The sequence below is a fragment of the Rhinatrema bivittatum genome, chromosome 7, assembly GCF_901001135.1.
Source record: "Rhinatrema bivittatum chromosome 7, aRhiBiv1.1, whole genome shotgun sequence".
NCBI lineage: Eukaryota > Metazoa > Chordata > Amphibia > Gymnophiona > Rhinatrematidae > Rhinatrema > Rhinatrema bivittatum.
In genome coordinates this window covers 70,582,282-70,595,786 of record NC_042621.1, presented here as the reverse complement: position 1 = coordinate 70,595,786, position 13,505 = coordinate 70,582,282, and the positions used below count along the sequence as shown (strand labels likewise).

Genomic DNA, 13,505 nt, shown 5'->3' with positions numbered 1-13,505 from the left:
GGAATTCATTGCCAGAGGATGTGGTTACAGCAGTGATTTAAAAAAGGTTTGGATAAGTTCCTAGAGGCTAAATCCATAAACTGCTATGACGGTAATTAATAAGCATTAGTAGTTTGTAATCTATCTAATGTTTGGGTAATTGCCAGGTACTTGTGACTTGGATTGGCCACTGTTGGAAACAGGATGCTGGGCTTGATGGATCCTTGGTCTGACCCTTATGGCATATCTTATGTTCTAAGACATCTGCAAAGCAGCTACTTGGGTGTCAGTGCACACCTCTGTCTCATTACTGCCTGGATGGTCTATCAAGAAGTGACAGTTAATTTGGACAGTTTTGTGTAGACTGTTCACCCAGTAATCCACTCTCTAAGGGTTGCTTTTTAGGTAAATGCTCTACTGCAACCTTCAACTTTGGACACTTCATGTATCATGACTTAGTCAGCTCTGCTTGTCAATAGGAAAAAGTAAGTTTGCTTACTGTTAATGGTGTTCTCTGTAGAGAGAAGGATAGACTAGTCTGTTAAATATCTACCTGTCTTCCTGGGAAGTTGACTACCCAGCTAAACGTAGCTCTAAAATTGACTGAGGGGCTCACAAGACAGCACCCACCAGGGAACTTCCACACGTGCTCAGTAGAACAAAAGCTCAGATGATGTCACTCCACCTATCATGGCTAATACATCCTGCTGTCTATAGAGAACACCATTTATAGTAAGGAAACTTGTTATCCTGCAGCTTTGGACTTGCTTTCCAGGAGATGTTATCCTTTCACACTGAGAATGCATCTTCAGAGCTCTGTGTTCAGGAGGGTAGAGATAGGACTGCCATTATATTAGCGATTCATTGATTGGGAATATAGATAGTTGGGTGGCAGTCATGAGGATTGCTTGGTAACTTGCTTGCCTGGTGCAAAGCTAGTGGACCTCATTCTTTGCCTAGGTTTTTAGAGTTTGCTGTGGAGGAGCAGGCTGTTGTAGTCCATGTGGCTATCATTGATATAAGAAGTAGCCGGATGCCAAGTTTACGGGCCAATACAGTACAGTGTGCTCTGGCGGAGTGCACTGTTAACTCGCAATTGGATGCGCGTTTTGGATGCGCTAGCTTTACCCCTTATTCAGTAAGGGGTAATAGAGTGTCCAAAACGCGTGTCCAACCCCCCCTAACCTAATAGCGCCCGTAACATGCAAATGCATGTTGATGGTTCTATTAGGTATTCCCGCGCGATACAGAAAGTAAAATGTGCAGCCAAGCCGCACATTTTACTTTCAGAAATTAGCGCCTTCCCAAAGGTAGGCGCTAATTTCTCCGGGCACCGGGAAAGTGCACAGAAAAGCAGTAGAAACTGCTTTTCTGTGCACCCTCCGACTTAATATCATGGCGATATTAAGTCAGAGGTCCCGAAAGTTAAAAAAAAAAGTAAAAAAAAAAAAAAATTGAAAAAAAAATTGAAATAGGCTCGCGGGTCGAAAACCGGACGCTTAATTTTGCCGGCGTCCGGTTTCCGAACCCGTGGCTGTCAGCGGGCTCGAGAACAGACGGCGGCAAAATTGAGCGTCGGCTGTCAAATTCGCTGACAGCAGCCGCTCCTGTCCAAAAACAGGCGCTAGGGACGCGCTAGTGTCCCTATCGCCTCTTTTTACCGCCGGCCCTAATTAAAATAAATTAAAATACTGAATCGCGCGCACAGGAGAGTGGCCTGTGTTCGCGCTGGGAGAGTGGGTGCTCGCCCGCTCTCCCGCGTTTTTACTGTATCGGCCCGTTAGGTTGCTAGATAGGAAATTTAAAATCCAGAATCTCTAGGATATTATTCTATGAAATGCTCTTTTTTTTCCCATGCGCAGGTCCCCAGAGGTAAAGTGAGCTCTGGAATCTCAATGCATTGATGAGACAATAGTATGGGGGCGGGTGTGCTTCATATTAATTAGGAACTGAGGAATGTTTTGGGAAGGGAAGTCTATTCTAGTGGTATGGGCCCCACCTTAACCAAAAATGATCCTGGATGCTGGGCACTAACAATTAAAAAGGAGATAGAGCAGCTTTTAAACTATATCAGAGGTTGGCAGACTATGGCCCTTGGGTGGGAGTGGGTGGGGGTGTGTTTGTGTGGGTGTGTGTGTGTGGGTGGGTGGGAGAGATGGAGATGTGGCAGGGACTGGGGTGGGGGGGAGAGCGAGGTGGGGAGACATGACAGGTGGTGGTGTGTGGAACTGCTTTCTTTTTAATTTTTGTTAAAGAATGGATTATAAATGGACTAGAGAGAGAGAGAGTGGATGCCTGCTCCTGAATTGGAGCTCAGAGGGGATACTCTCTCCCCGGTCCCTGCCTGCAGGGAAGAGCCTCAAATGCGGCCCATCGCAAGAAAATAAATAAAGTCTGCACACACCTGAAATCAGTCATGGGGAAAAGCCGACAGTGACGTATCGTAGCCACAAAAGACACCATTAGGGGAAATTAGACTGTTCTGACAGTGAGGGTATGGAAAAAGCTGATTACAAATGACCTGAATCCAACTGATTACAAACAGGTTATGAAAAAGAATTTTAAAAAATAAGTTTTGGGTGTTTATACGTAAATGGCAGAAGTCTAAAATACAGGATGTGAGACAGTATCAGCCTGGGGTCTCTCTCCTGATCTATATACATCACTCTCTCACCCTGCAACACCCTACAGCTCCTTCGGATGTCCCACATGCATGACCCTGTACCTTTTGGCATTTAGTCTTAACGACCAGATTTTTGACCACTCTTCAAGCTTTCTTAGGTCACCTCAAATTCTACTTTTTCACGGATGTCCACCCTTGCAGACCTTAGTGTTATCTGCGGAAAGATCAGCTTTTCCTTCTAAACCCTCTGAAGTACGGCTCTGAAAGACAGTGAACAGATCCTGCCCCAATGTTCCAAACATTTTCCAACTTTTTCCAAAAGTGGCGTCAAAAGAGGATTTTAATCAAATAAGGCCAGACTTAACAGGTATACAGGGTCATGTGTGGTTGTCATTTAATCAGTCTGGGTGTAAAGGATATTACTAGCTCATTAGCAGACATGGTTGAGGGGGAAGGCCTGATTGAAAATGGAAAATGCGATAGGGACGATTCAAGGCAAAAAGGGTAGTGGAAGCTCGTTCCAGACGTTGGAAGCCTAGTACAGGCCAGTTTTGCTTATTCCTTTGTGGCAAGGCAGAATTCCTGCGGCTGAATACTGCAGCTAGCCCCAGTAATTCCATTTGGTTCTCTGTCTCTTAATATACTTTGCATTTGAAATTCTATTAAAGTATATACTGGGAAGTCAAGCTTAGCTCAGACAGGTTACCCAAATAAGAGAACTTCGGGATAGAAGGAAGAGAACATTCTAACAATTATTTGAATGTTGGAGGAGCAGGTAACAAATGCCTTTAAATAAATAAATATTGTATTTATCTCGCTCCGCCCCACACTAGGTTCTTCAAATACAAGAATCTACTGTCAGCAGGGAACAGCAGATGCAAACTTGCCATATATTAAAAAAAAAAAAAAAAAATATATATATATATATATATATTCACAGAAAGCGTTTATTGGTTACATCTAAGTATGACTGTACGAGGAGACAAAAACTGGTGCTGTGATTGGCATAGTTGACTTTTGCAAGCAGAAGGAAAAAAAAATATTATTTTCACCTAAAGCAGAGTAAAAAAAAAATTAAAAAAAAAAGAATTCTTTGATTATATTTTGTTATTGGGCTGGTTGATAGGAGACTTTTTATAAGCAGGCCTCGGGCAGTAAAGGTCACTGTATAAACGTGAGACCTGTATATTGACTAGGCGAGTCAAATCACATCTGTTCAGGTTGACGTTTTCAGGAACTGCTGTCCTTTAGGCCATTCGTTGTGCATTGCACGATTATACCGACTCCGATAAGGCTTTTGTCTTCTTTATTTTTTTTGACCACTTCGTTGCAGGAGGATTGTAATTTAATTTAAAGTATTAACTTTCTATTCTTTTAGCAACAGTAATTTAACCCTACCAGTTCCCTGAGCCTCATTTTTAATATGTGTTTTAAAGTTAGAATGCAGGTGTGATACGCACACGCATCTTTGGGAAGAGTCACACTCAGAATTGAAGAATTCTGTTTTGGTTCCTGTCGCTGCATGGTGCCAAAAAAACCCCCCCCCATATATATTTAATAGAGCAGGAGGTGTCCAGGTTGAAATGAAATTGAAAAAGCAGCTAATTAAATATTCCCTAATATTAAATGCAGGGACCGTTTTTTCCTTAAAATAAGTTTTTTTTTTCCCCCCTCCCTCCCTCGGCCGGCGTATCTTATGTGTAGCATCTTCTTCCTGTCACCAGCAGGCCTAGGAGGGGAGCCGGAGAAGGATGCCAAGGAGAGCCGGGGACTGGAAGACAGGAACAGCGTGACAAGCCAGGAAGAGAGGATCGAGGAAGATGAAGACCTGGAGGACGAGTCAATTTTCACCTGCGATAACTGCCAGCAGGACTTTGATTCACTGGCGGAGCTGACGGAACATCGGGCACACAACTGCCCTGGAGGTAAATGTTAAAAAACTGGCTCTCTGCACTTCCGACAGGTGGTTAGCTGGGTAATTGGACATGGCCAACAGCTTGAAGCCTCGAGTGAGATTTAAAGAATTAACAATGTAATTTTTTTACAGTTAATGTAATTTTATGACGCCGCCCTGGGTAGCCCTCGTCCAGGCCCTCCCCACTTTCTTAAAAAAAAAAAAAAAAATTTCAAATAACAGCAGTGTCGCAAACGAAAATCTGTAATTGCATTTGGTTTTTTAATCTTCGTTTTACAGTGAAAGCACTGAATAGAATGGTTCAAGGTAAAGAAAAATCAGTGATATGCAGTAGAATATGCAGAAAAAGAAAAAAAATTAGGGGCTGAGGGTTTGAATCTCTTGAGAGACCATCACCATACCAGTTAATGAGCTGCTTGCAATATATTTGCAAGAAGATGTAACACCATTCAAACCACTGGCTGCAAGAGCATTTTTTCCCCCCCCCTAAATCTGAATCGGCGGTGTCTTTAGCATGGCCGTATTTTTGCTGACTCTGATTTTTACTGAACTTCCTCTGTGCCTGGAGCAGCTGTGGCACAAGCCGAAACTGCCAGGAAATATCTAGTGCGCTCTTGGTTTTCAGCGAAAATTATTCTCTCTGTTAAGGTTCAGGAGAGCTGATAAACCGAAGGAGCGCCATAGCCTGTAAACCCCGTCTGATGCAAGAAAACGGATTTTCCAGTTTTCGAGCTTTTTATATTTAAATTTTATTACACGGCCTGCCTGACACACAAACATTTTGCTTACAAGCGAGCTGGAGATGGTATCATTTTTTTTTTTTTCATATTGGCTTTTCCCTTTATACTTTTGTTGAATTTTTTTTATGGCATGGTAGCACTGACATTTTTTTTAACGGTGTTGCCTACAGATACCGCTATCGCTACTTAACGTTTATATATCATTTCTGGTCTTATTTGCCGGGAAACTGGAAATCTGCAAAAACTTCTTATTAAAAGACGTGGAAAATTCCCATTGTGTCTTGGGAGCTTTTTCACGTGAAAGGACTTTTTTTTTTTGCTTCTCTGCTCGAGGGTTCACATATCACTCACTTCCCCCAGAGAGCTAAAACATAATGGGGGCAAGAAGCAAACTGCCCCCGTCGATGAAAATGCCCCGGATACTTATTACCCGTGGGGGTTTGCACCGATAATCAAAGCAAAACCAGGAAAGTATTTTATCTTTGATATCGGCCCCAGGAAGAAGTGCCTGCACGTGGAAGTAGCACGTGTAGATTCTTTATTTTAATTGTATAAAATTGTTTATTGAATGAAGGAGAGCAAATGCTTGACGTAACATTGGTTTCTTATGCATATCCAGCAATATATAGAATAACAGTTTGCAACGATCAAATGTCATCGACGCATGCCGTTTCCCTCCCTGGCAATGCCTCCAGGGCGTGTGGGGAGAAATCATGCGCCTTGTAAGGACAAGGTCAGTAATTGTTACCCGCACTGAAGTGGGGGGGGGGAGGGGGTGATTCTGTACACAACCCAGTTCTGTGGTAAAAACGCCCCCTTTACCTGTGGAAATGCCCTTTAATTACTGCTCGCGCGACGTTTCTGCCCGGGAATATCCGCGAATACATTTCGCCGTGGCTGACTTGTGATTGATTTATGCTGAAATGATCTTTTAAAAAGCCCGTTTTTGAAGTTAATTAAACTGAAATCTTCAAAATAAATGGACACCCACTTGAAGCTGAGGTGGGGGATGTTAGAGGATGGGTTTCAGTTTGGCTGCTCAGATTTCATCTTCCCTTTGCCTAATATTGCGTGCAGCTTAATTGCGTACTTTTTTTTTTTCCCCACACACCCTCCCTCCTTTATATGTTTAATATTTCCTCCCCTCCCTGATGGTTTTCTTGCTTTCTTATTTCTGCTGGGCGTGATGAAGAGCTCCTTAACCATCATTTGAAGAGGGAGTGGGGTTGGGGGGAGATCTATATAGTCTTGAAAGTTCATCTACTACACCATGTTTGTCTCAAAAGCAAGTTATCGTAGCCTGCCGAGAATCCACTAAATTGTCCCCAAAGGGCAGTTTAGTGGCTGGAGCAACAATGTCAGAGCAAGCGAGGGTGAGACCCGGTGGCTCAGGTGGTAAGTGCAGTGCAGGGTTTGAGTCCCAAATGGACTTCTCCTTATCGGGCTCGCAGCTCTGTGTATGTGTGTGTGTTTGTGTTTTTGTGTGTGTATGTTTGTGTGTGTTTGTGTTTTTGTGTATGTGTATGTTTGTGTTTTGTGTGTGTGTGTTAGTGTGGTGTGTGGGTTACTGGAGGACAGCCAGCACAATTTCTCCCATCCTTCCTTGACAGAGAGTCCCAGCTGATCAGGCGCAGGGTGGCCCTGGGTTCTGAAGGGAGCTGTGATTTGTGGGCCCTGGACAAAGGACTGCCACTGCAACTGACTGGGCTACAGGAAGGAGAGAGACGCCCAAAAAAAAAAAGTAGGATAAAAAGAAGAGTTAAAGAACAGAGAGGCGTGAAAGGTATGGAATTTGCAGGAGCATTCTGGCAGTGCTTTTGCTGATGCCGTGAATTACATCACGCTCACACTTCTGTAAAAACACGTTGCGATTGTGAATTACATCACGCCCACGCTTCTGTACAAACACGTTGCGATTGTGAATTACATCACGCTCACACTTCTGTACAAACATGCTGTGATTGTGAATTACATCACACCCACACTTCTGTACAAACACGTGATTGTGAATTACATCACGCTCACACTTCTGTAAAAACACGTTGTGATTGTGAATTACATCACGCCCACACTTCTGTACAAACACGTGATTGTGAATTACATCACGCTCACACTTCTGTAAAAACACTTGATTGTGAATTACATCACGCTCACACTTCTGTACAAACATGCTGTGATTGTGAATTACATCACACCCACACTTCTGTACAAACACGTGATTGTGAATTACATCACGCTCACACTTCTGTAAAAACACGTTGTGATTGTGAATTACATCACGCCCACACTTCTGTACAAACACGTGTTTGTGAATTATATCACGCTCACACTTCTGTAAAAACACGTGTTCCCTGTACGTACCTGGATCAGTCCAGTGGGTTATGTCCCCAATCCAGCAGATGGAGTCAGCACAAGCTTTGAGGGGGTGTCACCATATATACTACTACCCCCTCTGCAGGAGTTCAGTATCTTCTGACTCCAGCAGATGCGAGTAGGGGAATCAGGCTTCCCCTCCTTTTCCTTTTTCTTCACTTTCTTGCTTGATTATGGCTTGTTGTTGTCTTTTTCTGTGGATCAAGTTTGTATCAAGTTTGTATTAAGTTTAAAAAAAAAAAAAAAAAAGTAAGGCAGAGTTCTTTCAACTTCTGGGGAGTGGCTTCTCTTCCTTGTCTCTTCTCTGCGGCCTTGTTGTTTATTTCTCGTTGCAGCCAGGGGTAAGTTTGTTTTTCCTTTGTAGTTTTTTCCTTCACAGCTCAGCCCCCGGTGCCTGCGAAAGCCGGTGGAGCCGGCCTCTTCGCTCTTTACTCCCTCACCCGCGGGCCATTTTACAGCTCCTCATGGGCTGCTGAGCCATTTAGGGAAAGATGTCTGGGGCGGGTCGTGTGGCCGGGAAGGCCCCCCCGCGGCACCCTCCTCTATTTTCGGACAGCGGGCAGTGCGGGCCGACCGGGCCCCCCCGCAGCGGCGCTTTTGTGCGCGTGGCCCCCCCCGTGGCTTTTTCTTTTCTCCTACAGCGATCCCGATGCTGCGGCTGTCCCGCTGTGCGGCCTGCGGAGACCCGGGGTCCCGGATTTCCCGGGAGGGCATCTGTGCACGATGCCTTCCCGGAGGGGAAGGTACCTCACAGTCCCTGACTGATTTCTCTTTTTTGCCCGGGCAGCGCGGGCCGGCCACTCCGCCATTTTTGGCGGGAACGGCGGCCATTTTACATTCTGAGCGTCCTGAGGCGCAGGCCACGAGGGGGAACGGATCCCTGGAGGCCACGAGGGAGAACGGATCCCTGGAGGACTCTACCAGCGGGGGTGTTCCCCCGATTTTGGTGCAGGAACCAAGCACCCAGAGCCAGGGAGCAGGAACCACGCCGCCCCCGAAGCGCACCCGAGCAGGCCGGGGTTCTCTCCGGAGTTTATCCTGCTCATGCATACCGCTTATCTGCAGGGGCTGGAAGCACCTGTGGGATCCCCCCCTCCTAAGATCCCTCGGATGTCGCCCTCGACGCCGGCCCCCACCGACCCTCCGGGAGTGGGGGCCTCCCGCCTTCCTACCCGGGTCCGATCCACGCCCGCGGCAGTGGGGGCGGTGCCAGACCCAGCGGGACATGGACTTGACCTCCCGGACGGGGGACAAGGGGACGGCACGCAGGAGGGGGGTGATCCGCGTACCCTACGCCTCTTCCAGAGGGAAGAGCTGGACGACCTCATCCCGCAGATCATCCAAGAATTAGATTTGGACCCGCCACCAGACCCGCCTGCCCCAGTAGCTCCCGCTGTCGTCACTTCTTCAAGGAAGGGAGATCCTGTCCTGGCGGCACTCCGGCCGAGGGCTCGGGCTTTTCCCATTCATGACTCGTTTTTACAACTTCTCACCAGGGAATGGGACACCCCGGAGGCCTCCCTGAAGAGCAGCCGGGCTATGGAAAAGCTGTACCCGCTCCCCGAAGATTTTCTGGACCTCATCACGGTCCCAAAGGTGGACTCCGCAGTGTCGGCGGTCACGAAGAGGACGACTATCCCAGTGACGGGAGGTGCGGCGTTGCGGACACACAGGATCGTAGGTTGGAAGTTTTCCTTAAGCGGGTTTTCGAGGTCTCCGCTCTGGGTATGCGGGAGGTGATGTGCAGTTCGCTTGCCCAGCGGGCTAGTCTCCTTTGGGTGCAACAACTCCTCACGTCTCAGTACCTGCCGTCCGATGAGGCTGCCCAGGCAGATCGGCTAGAAGCCGCAGTGGCGTATGGGGCGGACGCCTCGTATAACCTTTTTCGGGTCCTCGCAAGATCCATGGTTTCGGTAGTGGCAGCACGACGACTACTGTGGCTACGCAATTGGGCGGCTGATACGTCCTCTAAGTCGAGTCTGGGCTCTCTTCCCTTCAGGGGCAAGTTCCTCTTCGGGGAGGATTTGGACCAGATCATCAAGTCCCTGGGGGAGAACGCTGTTCATCGGCTGCCGGAGGATAGGTTTCGACCATCCAGAGCATTTTCTTCTTCTCGGACCAGAGCCAGAGCGCAACGGCGCTACAGGGGATACAGACTGGCGGGTTCCCGGTCATCCGCCCCCAGGTCTCAGCCCTGGTCGCACTCCTTTCGCAGGCGTCGGCCCGCACGCACTACTCCCGGAACCGGGAACCCCTATACCAAGTCTTCATAATGATGCCAGTCTCGCCCACTCCCCTGTCCCCAGGATTGGGGACCGACTAACGTATTTCTACGCGGAGTGGGCACGGATCACCTCGGACCAGTGGGTCCTGGATACCATAAAACACGGCTACGCATTGGAATTTGTCTACCCCCCGCAGGGAAGGTTCATCTTTTCCCCTGTGGCTCGGACCTCAAGAGAGGAGCGGTGCAGCTGACTCTGGACAGACTCCGGGAGATAGGCGCTATTGCGCCCGTGCCCTTCGGAGAGGTGGGCTCGGGCCACTATTCCATCTATTTCGTCATACCAAAGAAGGACGGTTCCTTCCGGCCTATCCTAGACCTCAAGGAAGTCAACAAATCCCTTCGAGTCGTTCGGTTCCGCATGGAAACGCTCCGGTCAGTGATTGTGGCGGTGCATCGGGGGGAGTTCCTCGCCTCCCGGGACTTAACGGAGGCCTACCTGCACATTCCCATCCGCCCGGACCACCACCGTTTCCTTCGTTTCAAAATTCTGGACCAGCATTTTCAGTTCACGGCTCTCCCGTTCGGATTGGCGACGGCGCCGCACACCTTCACCAAGATCATGGTAGTCGTGGCGGCAGCTCTCCGGAAGGAGGGCATCCTGATTCATCCTTATCTGGACGATTGGCTCCTCCGGGCGAAGTCATTCGATCATGGACGCTCAGCGGTGACTCGAGTAGTACGGTTTCTACATTCCCTGGGATGGGTAGTGAACTTCTCCAAGAGCTCCCTCATGCCCTCGCAACGCTTGGGTTTTTTTGGGGGCGACCTTCGACACCCTACTGGGCAAAGTTTTTTCTGCGCCAGGACAAAGCTCAATCCTTGCGGGATCACACACGACGGTTCTCTGCGTTACCAGAGCCCACCTCCTGGGACTACCTGCAACTCCTGGGAGTGATGGGGTCCACCATCGACCTTGTACCTTGGGCTTTCGCGCACCTCAGGACCTTACAGTGGGCGCTCCTCTCCCGTTGGAAACCAGTATCGCAGGACTACCAGATGATTCTCCCGCTCCTGCAGAATGCCAGGGACAGTCTGGGCTGGTGGTTGGATCCGCCGAACCTGGCCCGTGGCGTGTCCCTCGATCTGCCAAATTGGGTGGTGGTGACCACCGATGCCAGTCTAGCAGGCTGGGGTGCAGTCTGCGATCGAAGCGCCACGCAGGGGACATGGTCCACGGTGGAGGCAAAGTGGTCAATCAACCGTCTGGAAACCAGAGCGGTCCGGCTAGCTCTGCGACATTTCCTCCCGCTTCTTCGGAACCGGGAAGTCAGAATCCTATCGGACAACGCTACCACCGTGGCCTACATCAACCGACAAGGAGGCACGCGCAGCCCGCAGGTCGCGCTCGAGGCGGCGCTGCTGATGCAATGGGCGGAGCGTCATCTCGTCCGGCTAGCAGCCTCGCACATCGCCGGTATGGACAACGTCCAGGCGGACTTCCTCAGTCGTCAACTGCTGGACCCCGGAGAGTGGTCTCTCTCCGACAAAGCGATGCAACTTCTCGTCCATCGGTGGGGGGCCCCCCACTTGGATCTGATGGCGTCCGCTCTCAACGCCACGGCTCCATGCTTCTTCAGTCGCCGGAGAGAGCGTGGCGCGGAGGGAGTGGATGCCCTGGTCCTTCCGTGGCCCCCACATCTTCTGCTCTACGCTTTTCCACCGTGGCCCCTGGTGGGCAGGATGCTCCGCAGAATAGAAAGCCATCAGGGGACCGTGGTTTTCGTCGCCCCAGAATGGCCCAGGTGACCCTGGTTTGCGGACCTGCTACAGCTGGTGATCGACGGGCCAATCAGGCTGGGGCACCTCCCCCAGCTCCTACATCAGGGCCCAGTATTTTTCGAGCAGGCAGAACTCTTCTGTCTTGCGGCCTGGCTTTTGAGAGGCACCGCCTCCGGCGTCGGGGCTACCCGGAGGCGGTAGTATCCACGCTATTGCGGGCACGAAAGACATCGACGTTGGCGGCCTATGTTCGAGTCTGGAAGGTGTTCGAGCTGTGGTGTACCAGCCAGGCCATGAGACCCGCTAAGGCTTCTGTACCTCAGATCCTTCAGTTTCTACAGGCGGGGGTGGAAAAAGGGCTCGCCTATAATTCACTACGGGTTCAGGTGGCCGCCCTTGGTTCGCTATTGAGCGATGGGGGCTCTCTTCTACAGTATCCTGACATTGCTCGTTTTCTCAAGGGTGTCAAGCATATTATTATTATTATTATTATTTATTTCTTTTGTATACCGACATTCGATCGAGATATCACATCGGTTTCCAGATAACAGGTTGAATAGAGCCGGAACTGCCCTATTTTTACATTGTAACAAGATAACAGTTGATTAAACAATTAATATAAGGAACATTGTAACATATGGATAAAATTAAATATTAAATGTGGGTATATAGAAGTGGCATATAGCCTATATACAATATGTACAATATGACTTGGTTACGAGTAGGGTGGGGGACAGGGAAAAAGGGAGGATAGAGAGGGGGAGGAGGGGTTATGAGTTCGTGCAGGGTAGAAGTTATGCGGTAAGGCTTTCAAGAGCGTTTATTTTGGGATGTTGGGGTTCAGGAGGGAATGCTTTCAAGAACAGCCATGTTTTGAGCTGTTTTTTAAAGACTTGCGGTGAGGATTCGTTTCTGAGCTGAGGGGGGAGGGAGTTCCACAGGGTAGGGCCAGCTATTGTAATGGCTCGTTTGCGTGTTGTATTGAGGTGAGCATTTTTAAGAGTTGGGATGGAGAGGAGACCTGAGTTGGAGGATCTGAGATTTCTTTGTGTGATATATGGTTGGATGGTGTTGTTTAGCCAGACCATTCTGTTGTTGTTTATTTTTTTGTGAAGAAGGGTGAGGGTTTTATACTGGATTCTTTGTGTGATGGGCAGCCAGTGGAGGTCTTTGAGAGTAGGTGTGATGTGGGAGGATTTTCTGTGATTGGTGATAATTCTGGCAGCGGCGTTTTGTAGTACTTGGAGGGGCTTGATGTGGATTTCAGGAAGTCCAAGGAGGAGGGAGTTGCAGTAGTCGAGTTTTGAGAAAATAATTGATTGCAGTACTGTTCGGAAATCATGCGGTTGGAGGAGAGGTTTGAGTTTTTTAAGTGTTTGAAGTTTGAAAAAATCCATCTTTGATTATATTGGAGATGTGTCGTTTAAAGTTGAGTTGGCTGTCGATGGTTACTCCTAGGTTTTTTGTGGATGGTGTGAGTGAGGTTCTTGATAAGTTTGGCATCCCAGTGTTGTTTGCGCTTCCTGGGTTGTTTAAGGGGGTGCTCTCGAGGGGGGAAGAGGGACGGTCGTCCTGGATGTGAATGATTTCTGTTTTGGCTTGGTTGAGGCAGAGTGATAGTTGTGATAGCAGTTGAGATAAATTTGAACTGAGTTTGTTCCATCTTTCCATGGTGAGTTCAATGGATTTGGTGATGGGGAGTAGAATTTGAATGTCGTCTGCATAAACGAAGTAGGTGAGGTTGGCATCAGAGAGGTATTTGCATAGTGGGAGGAGGTAGATGTTGAAGAGGGTCGAGGATAGTGAAGAACCTTGAGGGACGCCATGGGTGAGGGGTACTTGGGAGGATTCAGAAGAGTTTGTCTTGAC

General features: G+C 48.5%; 1 protein-coding gene across 2 annotated transcripts in view; it reads left to right on the top strand.

Annotated features, from left to right (window-relative positions):
• The window catches only part of ZNF423 (zinc finger protein 423), a 706,298-nt gene that overhangs the window by 207,120 nt on the left and 485,673 nt on the right, over window positions 1-13,505 (top strand). Inside the window, exon 3 of one of the 2 annotated variants that reach the window (XM_029608490.1) lies at window positions 4,330-4,527. In XM_029608490.1, the coding sequence (XP_029464350.1) occupies window positions 4,330-4,527 (198 nt within the window). Of the gene's footprint in view, window positions 1-4,326; window positions 4,528-13,505 lie in introns of both variants that reach the window. The other variant, XM_029608489.1, reaches the window with a different exon arrangement.